The 16,867-nt window shown below is 38.9% G+C and overlaps 1 protein-coding gene across 1 annotated transcript; it reads left to right on the top strand.

Annotated features, from left to right (window-relative positions):
- The first annotated feature begins 1,284 nt into the window (after positions 1-1,284).
- helb (helicase (DNA) B) lies at positions 1,285-16,867 on the top strand. Its single transcript, XM_036577568.1, has 13 exons — positions 1,285-1,550; positions 2,837-3,190; positions 5,916-6,154; positions 6,294-7,130; positions 7,301-7,478; positions 8,970-9,111; positions 9,461-9,600; positions 10,344-10,431; positions 10,723-10,782; positions 10,929-11,139; positions 11,406-11,564; positions 13,881-14,390; positions 15,733-16,867. Exons 1-13 carry the CDS (start codon positions 1,352-1,354, stop codon positions 15,829-15,831), a joined length of 3,216 nt encoding a protein of 1,071 aa, XP_036433461.1. The 5' UTR covers positions 1,285-1,351; the 3' UTR covers positions 15,832-16,867.

Raw genomic sequence — 16,867 nt, forward strand, 5'->3', positions numbered from 1 at the left:
AAAATTTTACTTGCGCATTTTAGCTCTGTGATTTTACAAAAGACCAAATAATACATGTTTCCACAAAACAATACTTTTCATCAATATTGTTTGCGATAAAGGCACTGAGGTTTTGCCCTTTTTTTCACATTTTAACAATGCCAAATACGTGAAGAACTGTCTCTGGGTAGCTGCTGCAGAATGAACAAGCTGTTTCAATATTATGTTTAAATTTTATGAAGTAATTTTTAGTCGAGTAGATTCCATGTGTAAGTTTATATGATACTTCTTTAATTTTATTAGTAATTAGGTATTGGCTAGGTTTTAGCCAGATGTTCTTCCACTGAATGTCTTCAATAAACCGATTCCAATTAAAAAAAAAAACAATATCATTTTGGAACAAGGTTTTTGTAGACCTATTGTTACAAAATGAAAAAAAAAAACAGTATTACCTGTAGATGAATCTATTTGTGTGAGATTAGGTGTCTGTTGATTGTGTAAAGCATGCCACGACTGGACTCTGGAGCTGTGGAAATGCATTCTGTGGAGTGATGAATCATGCTTCTCTGTGGCAGTCTGACGGATGAGTCTTGGTTTGGCGAATGCCAGGAGAACGTTACCTGCCTGACTGCATTGTGCCAACTGTAAAGTTTGGTGGAGGAGGGATAATGCTGAGGGGTTGTTTTTCAGTGGTTGGCCTAGACCCCTTAGTTCCATTGAAGGGAAATCTTAATGCTTCAGCATAACAAAACATTTTGGACAGTTGTATGCTTCCAACTTTGTGTGAACAGTTTGGGGAAGGCCCTTTTCTATTCCTGCATGACTGAGCCCCAGTGCACAAAGCAAGGTCCATAAAGGCATGGCTGGGTGAGTTTGGTGTGAAAGAACTTGACTGGCCCACACAGAGCCCTGACCTGAACCCCATCAAACACCTTTGGGATGAACTAGAATGGAGATTGTGAGCCAGGCCTTCTCTTCCCGCATCAGTGTCTGACCTCACAAATACTCTTCTGGATGAATGGACAAAATTCCCACAGACACTCTCCAAGGTCTTGTATTTAGCTTCCCAGAAGAGTGGAACCTTTTATAGCTGCAAAGGGGACCAACCCCATATTAATGCCTATGAATTTAGAATGGGATCATAAAAGCTCCTGTAGGTGTAATGTGTGGGTGTCCCCATACTTTTGTCCATATAGTGTTCTTTAGAGTATATTGCCCTGAATCCGCTGGGGGCAGCACTGAGCCTCAAAACAAGCAGCAGACGGACGTCCGCCGTTTCTATCACGTGACCAGCGCGGTAAATACGATCCGGGAAGGACGGGCAATGTTTACATAAGCACGCGCAACGAACCGTGAACGACTGAACCTGAACATGGCGCATCGAAACCCGCCAGTGAGCTTGGTGGGTCACATTTTAGCAGATAAGAAGGATGACAGAAACGCGGACGAAGACTCTGAAACTGAAGAAGAAGAAGAAGAGAAGCAGCCGGAGTTTCTGGATATGAAGGAGATGGACTCCGTCTCCTCGGGGGGCTACATGTTTGAGACCGCCGTACCAGCGAAGACTGAAGGTACATAAATGTAACATAGGGTTCAGTATGATGCTTAAAATGTTCAGCAGCTTAACTAGAAAACCCTCCTTACAAGAGTGGGGATTTTTTGTCTGATCAGAAACGAGCAGTTCGAGCTCGAGCGCGATGTCGTCAGCAGAAAAATTCAACAGCGTAGATTATTTCCCCCCGTTATACGTTACTGTTATAATTAACAGTTATACGTGTGTGTAACTGTTAACACACACACTTTTATATTATATACCAAGGTTTTCTGAGATTAAGCTTTATTAATCAAAACATACCGCTAATTTAAGATATTTGTTTGTTGTATTACATTTTATTCACTTATAACATTTTTTGTTGGTTTACATACCAATAGCAGTCGTAAATAATTTTTACATGACCATTTTGCAACCTCTTTATCCCTGGCTGTTTTTGTTACTCTGCCTTTAAAGGGGAATTCCATCGATTTTTCAAAAATTCTGCATAATTCCGTCGCTGCGATGTAAACAAAGTATTTCAGAGTGGTTTGATGTACAGTGGCTCGTTGTAAGTGTTGAAAGTTAGACCTACGTGTGTCTTCTGAGTTTTTATATGTAATGTTGGTGATGGTAAAATAGTGGAAAATCTAAAAGTTTTTGGTTGCTTCTCAACGCCCTGCAACTAACAATCTTAGCGTTGATGGACTCTGCCCTAAAGAGGCGCTCTTATCTGGAAATAGCCGTTTAAAACTTATGCTCCTGTACACGTCATGTGCCCGTCTGACCCTCTGCGAACTTGGCATATGGTATGGCCTGAGTTAGCAAGAATTTTAGCAGACTTGAATCAATAGGTAGTGTTTACAAAAAAACATCTCTGAACTCCCTGATCTTTACCAAATTTGTCTGTTCCACACAGATTTACACACCATACTCTGACAGACTGTTCCCTCACTGATCCTTTTCTTTGCCACTATACACCCTTTAACTGCTGCTGCACTCAGCACTTTAACCTAAGACTCATACTTTGCACAATGTAACAGTTACAGGTATAACTGTGTGTGTGTGTGTGTGTGTGTGTGTGTGTGTGTGTGAGTGAGTGATGGTAGGAATGCATGTTTTATTTTATTTACTACATGTAAATGTTTGTCTGATGCTGTGCACTGTGAGCTTCTGAAACCAAAACCAAATTCCTTGTATGTGTAAGCATACCTGGCCAATAAAGTTTGATTCTGTTTCTGATCACTTCCTGCCAAAACTGTGCTCCTCTTTTTTATTTCCAAATGTTTTATAATATTAATAATTTTTGCATTACTGTGTCTGCAGTGAACTTCATGGCCTCTGGAGAGAAGTGCAGGGTTGAAGGCCGCTTTGCTCTCAGGGATCCATGGTGGGAAATCTCCTGCACTGCCAGTTGGTTTGGTCACAAGTTTGTGATGAAAGGCTACCCGTCCTACAGCCTCCGGACACATCTAAAAAAGGACAGCCGTACTATTGTGTCTTTGTTCCTAAAAGCGTGTGGTGTAAACTCTGATTTTGTCACGCTGTTTATAAATTGGTTGCCAGAGAACAGACATGTGGACCTCTCTAATGTGGAAGAAGCTCTGAATGATTTCAGGAAGCAAAGCAATGAGATTAGAGAAGCAGCTGACTTTGTTATATCTCAGGTCTCTAAATCAGGTATTTCTTCTTTCTTGTGTTTTCATGAAGTGGCGCTAAGTTAAGTTTCCATCAAAGTGTGATGAAATTTGCAGAAAAACAAATGTTAATTGTAGTAAGAGTGGAACATGCTGTACCATGGAAACAATGGCCCGTTTCATCAAAGTTGCGTATGGTCAAATCTAGAGCTGGGCGGTATGGCCAAAAATGTTATCACAATAGACAAAATTCATATCGTTCGATATCGATACATACTGCGATAAATGTCATTGTTATTTCTTTCAAATTTGAAGGCTGATTTTTGCTGTTTAAAACTATCCTTTCTGGTCAGAACATGACAAACACTCACCAAACAGAGGAACATTTCACAAATCTGTCATGGGAGAGTGGGAGTCTCTGTCTGGTGAGCTGTTTTTACCAGCTGGAAAAGCACAGCTGCAGTTTTTGTAACAGTCATAATTTAAGAAAGAAAATGTCTGGTGACGAGTGCTCGGCTACCCTGCTACAAATGCTAAACAAGTGGCCAACAACAGTGCTAAACTGTTTAGTTTCTCAACAACGTCAACTTAGTACGAACAGCAAACATTAGCTGGCTCGGTAAGTCAGTAATGGATCACACCGCCTTACTGCCTTCACTCCTACCACATCCATGTCAGAGCATATCACAGTATTCAGACGCCAGCTAGCAGACGGCTGGGTTTCTCTATAGTAATTTGAGGGGTGAACCGCAACATATCTAACACCAGACAAACAGAGTCCTCCTTTTAAGTTTGTTTAAACTGAAAGCAGTGCTTTTGTGTCTTGTTTGATCTACAGTATCATCAATTCGCCATGCTGTGCGTGTGAAGGAGCACTGCTTCAAGTTAGCCAGCTGCTAAAAACTGCTAGCCTGGAAAGACAGCGCTCTCCCGCTCTCCAATGCCTCACAGCTTCCTCAGTTTACTTTCGTTTAAATCAGGGCTTGTCTTGCATGAACCCGTTGCTTGGGAATGCACTCATACTTAAATATGACTTTTTGAGCGCTGCAACACAGCGCTGTAGTTGTGTGGATCAGATGTGATTTAACGCTGCTAAAGCTTGTTAGGATGTTAGTAAAGAGGTGAGTTCACCGTAGGACAGTACAGTTACGCCACTTATCTCGTCACTCACATTTGGTCACAGGAGAACAGATCGCCGGTCGCTCCACTCAAACAGGGAATGTATAACTCCATGTTTCAGACGTTGCTAAAGTGTATTTGGCGACTCATTTTACTTGTCGCCCCCTCCCTCTTTAATCATGTCGAAAAACTTGGAAGTGCACCCTCTCATGGTGACAGCAGAGTAGTGTCGCTTTCCCTGCAGTAGAAAGCGCCACCAGGGCTTTCGCTAAAGCGTGGAAGTGTGAGAATGGTGTATTACATAGAAAATCTATCGAACATTTCTTGTAGTTCTATCAAGGAAAGTTATATCGCGATACTTAATAAAAACAGAAATAGAAAGTATTCTAATAATTTGTTCACACGGCAACCCAATACAAAAGTGTATGTACTTATTTTACATGCATATTAGTTTTAACAAATAAACTGCAACAGTTTCATGTTCTATTTTAAGACATATTACACACATATTAGTGTTTTTGTTTTACACTACTTAATCTATACAAAAAATAAAAGATACAGTGCTGGAGCATCTCATACACTGTAATAATACAGTATTAAATGTGCTATTTTAGGAAAATAATCACACTACAAAACCACATCATTCTATGGCCTTAAAAAGTAAGCCGTTTTATTTCGCATTTTAATCTTTCCATTTGTCATAATTTTTACATTATGTAGTTTGGTCAGTAAGGGGAGCTGTGCACTCACTGCTCAACCTTAAACTATGAGCACAGCCATTAGGGCGCGCTTCATGTAAATGGTATTTACTGGTAAAGTTTAATGAATCAGACACAGAGTAGTTCGGATGTCATTAATGCCAGTCAAGTCTGTGCTCCTTTTTTTGATACTTTGATGAATAAGGGCCAATGTGACATAGCAGAGCAGATATTAGACCGTAAAAAGCAGGGCAATACTTCTGTGTTACACATGTTGTTTTCTACATGGTTAAATACTAATGTTGAAAGAAGCTAATTTACCTATTTGGTTATTTACTACAGTCTCCTCCGAAAGTATTGTAACGGTAAGGCCAATTCTTTTGTTTTTGCTGTACAATGAAGATATTTGGGTTTGGGTTTAAAAGATGAATATGAGACCATAGATCAGAATTTCAACTTTTACTTCCTGATAGTTACACCTAGATGTGTTCAGTAGCTTAGAACACTGAACCTTTTGTTTGAACCCGCCAATTTTTCAAGTGAGCAAAACTGTGTGGACGTGTGACTCACAGATGTTTCTTTATGTCCAGTTGTGCCCTGTTAGATTGTTTGTTTAAACAATTAGTAGCTCTAAATGTCTACTATTGGTTTGAGCCCTGGGTTTCATCTGTGAAGACTGCATTTTTTTTAAAGTAGATAAACCAACATGAGGTACAGAGAGCTGTCCATGCGCCATTTTGAAGCTGAGAAATAAGGGAAAATTTGTTTATAGCCAATACAATAGTTTGGAATTGAAACTATTGAAAAAGAAAGAAACCACTGGTGTACTAGTGTCGAAGGAGGAGACTGAATATTCTGTAAAAGTACATGGCTAAATATTGTTTGTCACTTTACGTTAATAATGTGTCAGTACAGTCTTACTTTCACATTGCTCTTTTTGTTGTCAACTAGCTGCAGGGTTTTATGTGAGAGCCGCCAGCAGGTATCCTCGTGTCATGAAGTACATGCCAACATTGCTGCCAGGGAAGTTTTTGAATCTGCTAAATGAAGACAAGGAAAAGGAGAAGCAGGAGACTCCAGAGGTTACAGAAAATGCTGAGGCTCCTCCAGAGCAACAGCAGAACACATCCATATTAGCCAAACTGGAGGAGCTCATCAAGACAGATGTATGGAAGTTAGGCTTTAGCTATGTGAGTAAGACCTTAGTCGTTTGTGTTGCTTTGTGTAATGATGGCTTGCATACAGTTTTTCATAAGCATATTTTAATATGTTCTGGACAGTATTCTTTTAAATGCGTATTTTGTTTTGCTGTCTTTTTTTCTCCAACAGATCATGTGGAAGGAGTTCCGGTTAGTTAGATGTGAGGCTAATGTGAAGGCGTTTAAGGCCTGTGAGTTGTTCCCTGATATTCCTGTTCTACAGCAGAATGCCCTGGAGGTGTACAGTAATCTGAAGATGTACTGCAGGAATGGCCACACTTATGTTGACCTTGAGCATCTACAGGAGAGGATGAGAAAGTGTAAGATGCCAGAAGAGAGTACTTGGAAAGCTGTGGACTTCCTCCGGAAGCAAGGTGTGCTAAAGGTAGAGAGGCATAAGGTTGCTCTAAGAAATTTCTACAAGTATGAGACCGAAATTGTCGACTGTCTGTCCAAAGTGGTGATGGGGGAACCCTGGAAAATCAACCTGGACGTGGAGGAGGTTCTCCACTCAGCTCAGCGTGTCAGAATGAGAACCAAGGCTGATGCTGATGCAGGGCCATCTGCTTTGGCACAGAATGCAGAAGAGCATGGGGCTGCTGTAAGCCATGAGCCTATAGCTTTATTAGGCTCGTCTCAAAACTGGGACAATGATTTTAAGGAAGAACCTGATCCCACCCCTATAGAGCTGGATCCTGACCAGGTGCGAGCAGCAAAGATGATATGTGCCAACCCGGTGACAGTGATCAGTGGAAAAGGGGGCTGTGGGAAAACCACTGTGGTCAGCTTGGTCTTTAAAGCTGCCATGTTGCAACAAGAAAAAAATGAAGAGGCTGAGAGTACCTGTGAGAAGAATGAGGGGAACAACAAAAAGCATTCACCGGATGTTCTTCTCACTGCTCCTACAGGCCGGGCAGCATCTCTACTGACAAAGAGAACAGGTTTCACTGCGTACACCATGCATCAGGTTTTGTATTTGTTTTTGGATTTGTTAAATGCCAGCATAACTTAAAGTCTTCATTTTCATTTGGTTAACCTGTAGATACTAGACTTTTGGTCTAGTTGAGCCATGATCTATATGCTTTATTGAGGTTGTAGTTCTTATCTGAACAGTCTTTCTCATCTGGCTGGTCTTAGGTGTTGTGGAGTTTCATGAATGCAAAGAAAAACCAAAGCAGGGAGCCAGAGAACTGGAAGTTTGCCCAAGTACGAGTGCTGGTGGTGGATGAGGGCAGTCTGGTGTGTGTGCAGATCCTTCATTCCCTCCTCACAATGCTCACCAAACATGCAAAGCTCCAGAAATTCATCCTTCTTGGTGAGGTCACTGTATACACTGTATGGACAAAAGTATTGATACACACCTGTTAATCATTGAATTCAGCCATTTCATTCAGTTCTTTTGCCACAGGTGTATAAAATCAAGCTCCTAGCCATTCAGTCTGTCTTTACAAACATTTGTGAATGAACGGGTCGTTCTAAAGAGCTCTGAATTCAAGCGTGGTACTGTACTAGGATGCCACCGTTGCAAAAAATCAGTTCGTGAAATTTCTTTCCTCCTAGATATTCCATAATCAACTGTGAGTGGTATTATTGAAAAGTGGAAGCGTTTAGGAACCACAGCAACTCAGCCACAAAGTGTCAGATCATATAAAGTTACAGAGCGGGTCGTAGAGTGCTGGTTGCATAAAATTCATCAACGCTCTGCTCACTCAGTAACTGTAGAGTTCCAAACCTCCTCTGTCATTAATATCAGAACAAAAATTGTGCGCCGGGATCTTCATTGCATGGGTTTCCATAACCGAGCAGCTGCATGCAAGCCTTTAATCACCAAGTACAACGGCGAATGTCGGATGGAGTGGTGTAAAGCACGCCGCCACTGGCCTCTGGAGCAGTGGAAACGTATTCTGTGGAGTGATGAATCACACTTCTCTATCTGGCAGTCTGATGGAAGAGTCTGGGTTTAGGGAATACCAGGAGAACGTTACCTGCCTGACTGCATTGAGCCAACTGTAAAGTTTGGTGGAGGAGGGATAATGATATGGGGTTGTTTTTCAGGGTTTGGCCTAGACCCCTTAGTTCCAGTGAAGGGAAATCTTAATGCCTTAGCGTACCAAGATATTTTGGACAGTTGTATGCTTCCAACTTTCCATGAAGGCATGGTTACGGGAGTTTGATGTGGAAGAACTTGACTGGCCCGCACAGAGCCCTGACCTCAACCCCATCAAACACCTTTGGGATGAACTTAGAACAGTGATTGCAAGCCAGGACCTCTCGTCCAACATCAGTGTCTGACCTCACAAATACTTTTTCTGGATGAATGAGCAAAAATTCCCACAGACACACTGCAAAATCTTGTATTTAGCGTCCCAGAAGAGTGGAAGCTGTTATAGTGCAAAAGGGGGACCATGCCTATGGATTTAGAATGGGATGTCATAAAAGCTCCTGTAGGTGTAACATGTAGGTGTCCCAATACTTTTGTCCATATAGTGTATGTATCTGTTATAACAATATGTGATCAAAGTAATTTTTAACATAATAAAATGGCCGCTATGTTGTTAAATAGTTAATAGTTAAATAGAAATCTGTAATAATATTATCTTTGTGTATTTATTCAATTGTTTTAGTGTACCAGTCTATCACACTATGTGATCAATATGTAAATGAAGTAATATTAGTGCATTAATCATCTGAATGACATATTATTTATGTTTGACCTAACGCTTGACTTTAATCATCTTATGTGTGTAAATATAAAAATGTTACATGCATATTAGATGAGTAATGTAAAGTTCTTTTTCTTCTGAAGGAGATATAAGGCAGTTGCCCAGCATTGAACCAGGAAACACTCTGAATGACCTATTTCAGAGTTTCGGGAAGGTGAAATGGGCCATTGAAATGCGCACCAATCACCGTGCTGAATCGGAGCTCATTGTTCGCAATGCTGGATTGTAAGCTTTTTAATTTTTTTTTTTAATACAAACCAAACTTGGTTAGATTTAAGTTTATTACTAAAAGATGGATCCCTAATTTTAGATTGTTTTGCAGCCTTCATCTGGCCTAAATTCTTTAAGTTTGTTCATTGAGTTTATTATTCTTAATCATTTTAGTTCGTTTTCAAGTCATTAATGTTGTCTGAAGTTTTTTTGCGTTGTTTTTTTGTTTTTTCATCCATACAGTTAACCAATTATCTATTCATTAACCCTTATAGCTACTCGAATATCAAAATTAGTCGGAATGCACATCCCTAATGTTACTGTTCCTAAACATAGAGCAACTGTTCTCTTTCTGATTTCTCAGAATTGCAGAAATGGGTCATATGAAAAAATTTTCTCATCTGGACTTTGATGCGGTTGTGGACCTGAGCGAACCTTTTACAATGCCGTCACCTGACAAGAAGTTTATTCTCATCCTTCTTCCAAAAGAGGAAAGAGATGATGGTACATAGAATATTCCAAACAGGCCCCCAAAATGTAAACCTAAAGCACTGAAAGCTATTTGAGGGCATCTAGCTTTTCAAAATGGTTTTAATAAAAATATGTCATCCTTAGTTTTGCAATTACTTAACATTAAATAGAAAGCTGTTTAGGTCTTTACTTACTTTTGAAGAAACAACTGAAAAACTTCTACTTTTGGAATAATGCCAGAGCTGTTGTATCGTTTTGTTTTGATGTCAGCACTCATGTTTAAACCACATTTGGGCTAAAAGATGTTTAGTATGTGCTTTTAACAATAGCATTTTAGCTGTAGTTTTTAACATTATTTAGGGAAAACCTGCCTGTTTCTTTTCTTTAATGAAATAAAAGAAGAATAAGAAATACCAAAATCCAGAGCAGAAAAGACCAGATGTCCTCAAACATTTGACATGTAGCTTCATGTTCCTGATTATAGTCTAAATAAGGGCTCTCTGAACTGATTAGATTTGAGCATAAATATGGACAGTAGTAGTTTAAAGTAAAGAAGCCTGACCAAAAGCATTTTGTTCAAGTTAGTCATAAAAAAATGATCTGTGCATGTTGGTCATAAGTTTATAAATTAAAACCTAATCCATTGTAATATAAACACTGCATGATCATTTCGCAGATAGTTCCATAAAGGCATGGTTGCACTATTAGTAAGTCAGTTTATGGAAAACTTGTGTCTGCACTGCACCATTAACATTTCTTTAATTTCTCTATTTTAGATCTGCAGATTTCTATAAAAAGCTTGCTGGAAGGCCCAGCCCCTGGGCTCAAAGATGATCAGTCTTCACAATTTATTGCCTTCATGAGGTAAATATGTTGTTCAGAAATTAGTACAGACCTGGGCCTGTTTTTTCCAGACAAAGATTAAGCTTATCTCAGTCTGTCTGACATGATTCTTAACACAGTCCATTTTAAATCTAGAACTAGGTTTAATCTCTGCGTTGAAAACTGGCTGTATAGTACTTGGTGGTTATTTTCTGAATCTAAATATCTAAATGATATATAAGAAGGGGAGACAATAAGTAATTTACAAATGTTTTGCAAATTAATTATATTCAGCTAGTGCTGGATCTCACCTCACAATCTTATTATTAACAGGAGTGACTGTGCTTTGATCAATGAACTTTGCTGCAAGCATTACTCAGGTCATACCTTGAAGTAAGTTCATGTAAAGTTACTACATCAGTCTGTGTTTCTCATATTTGACCAGTTTTAAAAATAGTTATTGATGCAATACATTTTAATTGTAAATCCAGATTCTGTGTAGTTTTGCCCAATTGTTAAATTGCTGTTTATCCTTTCAGAGCTCCTAAAAATAAAATAAACTTCCAGGTGGGCGATAAAGTTTGTTGCACAAGGAATGGCTATGTGACAGATTTAGACCAAGAAAAAATAAACAAAACCCATTGTGTGGAAGTGAACAAGGCCGATTTTGCAGAAGAAGATATTGATGGAACCCAAAAGAAGGTGCAGAGGACTCGATTGTGCAATGGGGAGATTTTCTTCATTAGAGAGGTATGGAAAACAAACGTTTTTGTAACCGTTTTGCAATGACTTTACTAGCCAGCAAAATGTTCAGTTTCAGTGTCATTAAGATCAGTAGAAAGGTTAAAAGTATAACTGAATTGCCTTTATATATAAAAAAAAATCAGTGGTTTTACAGAGTTGAGTTTTTCACAGTTCTGTGTTATAATGTAGGTACAGTGTAACATTGCTCAACAGCAACATACTTGTTCAGAACCTGCTGATTGGGTTGAGAATTGCCTGTCTGTTCTTGGCAGGATCTGACTACAGAGGAAGCTGGTAAAAGGGGCAGTAAGACACGGGTGCTGCAGCTGAGTAATGAGTCTGGCAAGGTGGTGTTGACTGCTGATTACAGAGAGCTGCAGAGAGAGTGCAAACTGCGGCACGCCTGGGCCCGAACCATCCACACCTTTCAGGTAGGCTTCCTGCCTATAGTAATCTCAGCACACACTCACTTCCACAGCAAGTCACATTTTACCTTCTGTTTGCATGCTTCCTCCCTTTGTAGTGCAACATAGGAACAGGCAGTATTTGCACATATTCTCTTCACTCTACGGCTCATATTTGTCCCTGTAGTATAAACACACAAAAATGTTTTCATGATATCAAACTTGAGTATTATATTAAACATGCAGCATTTTTGTAATATTATTTTTTTTAATTAATTATTTTTTACAATGCAAAGAAAATAAGTTACAAAATTGCAGTTAACCATTTTTCTAAAGATCTGTTGGAGCTGGATTATTTTTACCAGAGCAGGGCTGGTAATGTAATTTGTAAGGGATTTCACTCACCAAAATCCCTCACAACTCACCGAAATCCCATTCATTTGGGGTAAAGTATCTGTGTAATTTCCCCAAATTACCTCCAATAGCCTGGATCACAATGGTATAACCTAGACATCCACTTCAGCATTAAGATAGAATTAAGCAGATCCAAACAAGCAACAAACAGTTTCAGTTAATATCAGATAGAATAGCATGAGGCTAGTAAAGTGGGCTCATACAACTTCACAAATGTTTTCCAATTGCTCAGAAATTACTCTGTCCTGTGAGAGGTACCTTCAGATACTTAATTTCATTCTCCTTCTATTTAGCTCATCACAAAAATATTGTAGATTGTAGCAGTGCTGTTTTAAACTTGAAGGCAGTAGAACTGTGCCAAGAAATCGATTTTAGCAGGTACAAAAAAAGATACACAGGCCTTTTACATGGTTTTTGAGAATGCCTTCTCTGTAAAATTCAGTAATGTCACTGTAGGTTAAAACAGAGGGTGTCTGCTTGAGAGAGCTGGGGCGAAAAACTCTAAAAAAAAACATAGATGACTGCGGTGGGTAGCATCGGTTAGCCAAGCAGCTAATACCAACTTAATTTGCTACCATATGTGTATCAAACATACATCTGCCATACACGTCTGCCATTTAAAGCAGGCCATTCAGTTACTTCGTATGTGAATGTATTTCTGCCTGTTGCTCGTTGCTAAAGACCTGTTAGCTGCAAATTACTGTGCATTTATTGTTTATTCATTGTTTATTTATCGTCAGCAAGGCATGTTCTTCTATGCATTTGGTAGATGTAATGTGTGATAATGTTACTAAACTCCTGGTCGTATCTCCTGAAGAGATGGCTTTAAATATTTAAATGGATATTTTCTACGTTTGAATGTGCAGTTTTTTTGTTGAATTCAACAAATTCTCGAATTTCACATTTTTTTGACCACACTACCACTCAAGAAGAAATGTGATAGCACAAACAAGGAAATTCAGGATTGCTTGAACCTACATGTACAATCCCACCAAAGCTGTTTTTAAGAATAAGTTATGCCACCTGATAACCTTCATGCATGAGTGGTGATGGAACTATCACAGTACTATCACTTTCACTTTGCTATCACTTTGCTTGCCACGTCACTTTGCTTGCTACGTTAGCTTTAGCTTTAGTTTGAGTTGAATCAGTCTTGACACTGGTGAGAGTAAAGTTTATGTAAACTTAACTGAAGATTAGGACTGTCCACTTTACATCAAAAGGGAAGAAATTCTAGCAAAGAGTATAAAGACTGGAAAGAAAAGTGATTATTCATAGGGCTTACATTCACATTGTATTCCCACAAAAAGCTAAATCAAAGCTGCAGTATGTAAGATTTTTTGGTTAAAAATGGAATTTTATCAAGTAGCATTACTGAGTCAGGGGTTTATTAAAAAAAAAAAACATGCGAAAGTATGGTGTGTAGGTGCTGCTGCAAGTCACCCTGTAAAGCCTGAAACTATAGTTTAGTCAGAGGTGTCATGCAGAGGTGTCATGTTGGATTAGCAGTAAAGTTTTTCAGACCACAACATGCATGTTTACTTAACAACGTCACACATACTGGCTCAAAGGTCTGGCTCGATGTTTAGATCTCAAGTGCAACATCAGCATTATGATGATATAATGACATGATATGATGACAATAGTGTATGATTAATTTCATTCCTCGGGAAGACGTCCTTCACCGAATTTTGACTGAATTCTTTGAGTACTTAACGAGTTCTACTCCACACGCTTGCAATGATCAGATTCATCCACTCAGGAAAGCGGTCTGAAGCACAAGCAATGTTACAAAATGTTCTTCTGCACATTGCATGCAAATGCGCATTTCCACCAGAGAGGTCTTCAGATCCCTAAATCATACATGGTGTGGCTTTAAATCAGTAATTAAAGTTCACTGGGGCTTAAAAACTGCCTTTCCTTTTACAGGGCTCAGAGGAGAAGACTATTGTGTATGTCCTTGGGGAAGGGAGATATCAAAACTGGAAGCACGTCTACACTGCTGTCACGCGGGGTCAGCAGCGTGTGTATGTCATTGCAAAGGAGAATGGCCTAAAGCAAGCCATTCAGGGACATGTCATCAATCGCTGCACACGATTAGCTGGCCTTGTCACAAATCTGGTTGGCAAATTACAGACAGTAAGGGAGGATTTGTGCACTCAGCCCAGCCAGTCTCAATTTGGAACTCCAAAGCGAGGTTCCATCTTTCAGCCGTTTCAGTCACCGCAGCAGTCTTTGCCGAACCCTGGTCTGTCCCAGGCTTTTTCAAGCCCAGTGAGGCTGTGTGCAAAGCCTCTCTTTATGGGTACTCCTGGGCGAAACCAGAACAGCGCTGATAATGGGTTTGGTGAATACAACGTCTCCCCGTCAGGAAGTCCAAGTCTGAGTAAGCGACAGAGCAGCACTGACATCTGCGCTACACCAGCCAAACAGCTAAAGGTAAGACTGGTTAATGCCTAAACAGCTAAGAGTGAATATTTGTGCCATGTTCTGTTTGAAACATCATCATTAGGTTGGGCACGTAATTATCTGCAGTTATCTGTGAAGAAGCCAACTTGCAGAATAAAGCAGGACAGATTGCAAAGGATATTGGGTAGCAAAAAATGGGTTGCAAATTATGGTGCCTTCCCTCTGTGTCCATGTTTATCTCAGTAGTAACATATCAGTCATCATATATGATATTTGGTTTCAAACAATATTTGCTTTGGATTTCTGGTTTTCCTATATTAAAATTACAAATAAAAAAGGGCTTGTTTCCTGGGCCTGTTTTAGTCTTGAACTAAATTGTAGTGCCAGTGGTTGAAGTTCTTTGTAGTCTACTCTTAGGCTTAATCTTGGTCTGAGAAAATTCTCCTAAAGGTTGACATCATTAAGTGAGACACCGTACATTTTCAGTTATCAAACAGATTAATCTAGTATTTTTTGTCACTGTAGATCTCTGTAATGTACTATTAGCATTATTATCATACTGTAAGCAAGAAATAATACTAATATTACATGTTGAACGATGGCAAGTACCATCAGTTTTGTATCTGAATAGGCTTATATATCTAAACTTGACCACAACAGTGAATTTAAACCAAGCATACAGAACATCACCCCAGTTTGTTCTGTTTGAATGTTGCTCCCCATTGTTCCTCTTTCTTTTTGCGCTTCATAGTTGGACTCTTCTTCATTGGTTTTCTTTTGCCCCTTGTTTTCTTTTAGTTTTACTCTTGTGTTGTCACTATGCTTCGTTTTTGGGCTGTGCTTTCTACTGTGGCTTTGTGAAGTGACCTTGAGCTTTGGGAAAGTGTTACAGAACTGAAACATTATTATTATTATTATTATTATTATTATTATTATTATTACTTCAGGTTTAAAAACTACAAACATCAATTCCAGAAATGCTGAGACAGTATGTGAAATGCTAATAAAACAGAAAGCAGTGATTTATTAAATTCTGTTTGAACTCTATTACACTGAAAACAGTACAAAACAAAATATTTAATGTTTTACCATATGAACATTATTGTTTTATTATCTTTTTAAATATATAATCTCGTTTTCATTAAAATATAGGTGAAAGTGGATTTACAAATCACTGCTTTGTGTTTATTTTCATTTTACATACCATCTCAACTTTTTTCAAACTGTAAGAATGTCACTCAACTGTAGCTGTAATGCTATCTGTAATTTTTGCTTATTTTTGTGCATGATAAAATATGATTTTGATGTTAGTACCTGTTAAGTGCTGTTCAGGTTCTGCGTTGGCCCAGTAACATTTTAGCTGTTGTTGCAGACTGCTGCATTGGAATCACCACTGGGCTGTTCACAGCTGGAGCACCTATGTCTCGATGGCCACACTCCCAAATCCCATGCCAGACAGCTTTTCCAGTGAGCCCCCAGACTCTCCAAGACCAGCCACAATAAGAGCAAGGAGCATCAGGAGCACCCTGCAAATAGCCTTATTTGCTTCAGTACAGAAGTACAGAATGTCGGCTTGTACTTGTAGGCATTTCTGTGCATGTATGTTTAATTTTTTTGCTTTGCACACAAAATTCATTTGTGATAAGTGTCAGATTTCAGTGTATCTGTGCAAATGCCATGCTGTCTGGCAAGAGATGATTTTTATTCACTATTTTATCATGCATGCTTTAAACATATAGGTTTATTTTCAACGGGTGTTCAAATAAAAATACCCACTGCTACATAACCACAGAGATCTCTATGTATACTGTGGCTTTTGTGTCACTGCAAGTTTTTCACAGGGTTGGACTTCCTTCTGGCTGGTGAGCAGTTGCATATGCACACATGACATTTATGCTGAACAAATATTTGAAGATAGTCTCTGACTATGAATTATGTAATACAGATTTCTTTCTGATAAGTATTTCACAAAGTACAATTCTACTTTTAGCATTATATTTAAGATGTTTGTTCTTGGTTGCAGTAAGGTACAATGGCAAATGTGTTAGGTGTCTCTTGAAATCGTTGCAATGCACATGATAGTAGTTAATCAGTGCTACAGGCATGATGTATTAAAATAATGGCAGCTTTTAATTTGTAAGACTTGTGCACTAATACAGCCGCAATGATCTTTCATTTTTTGTTTTTATAGATATATTTCTTTGCTATATTCTTTCATTTTCATGCATGCTTCTCACAGCGTAACACATAATCACCTGGAGTAATGGTGAAAGACCCCAAGTTGTTGCTTCAGTGTTCTACTATACATCACACATTATTGAGATATGAGTCTAGTATTTCCGATTCATCAAAGAATGCACTAAAATCTTGTTAACCGTGCTTGGTTCAGTGTGGTGTGCCTTGATGCATTTCTCAGTCCTGATTACATAATGTTAAACACTTTGGGAGACTTTTGATTTTACTGAAAAGTTAGGAGTCTCTGTGTTTTCTGAATTAAAAATTCCTTA

The sequence above is a fragment of the Colossoma macropomum genome, unplaced genomic scaffold, assembly GCF_904425465.1.
Source record: "Colossoma macropomum unplaced genomic scaffold, Colossoma_macropomum, whole genome shotgun sequence".
NCBI classification, from domain to species: domain Eukaryota; kingdom Metazoa; phylum Chordata; class Actinopteri; order Characiformes; family Serrasalmidae; genus Colossoma; species Colossoma macropomum.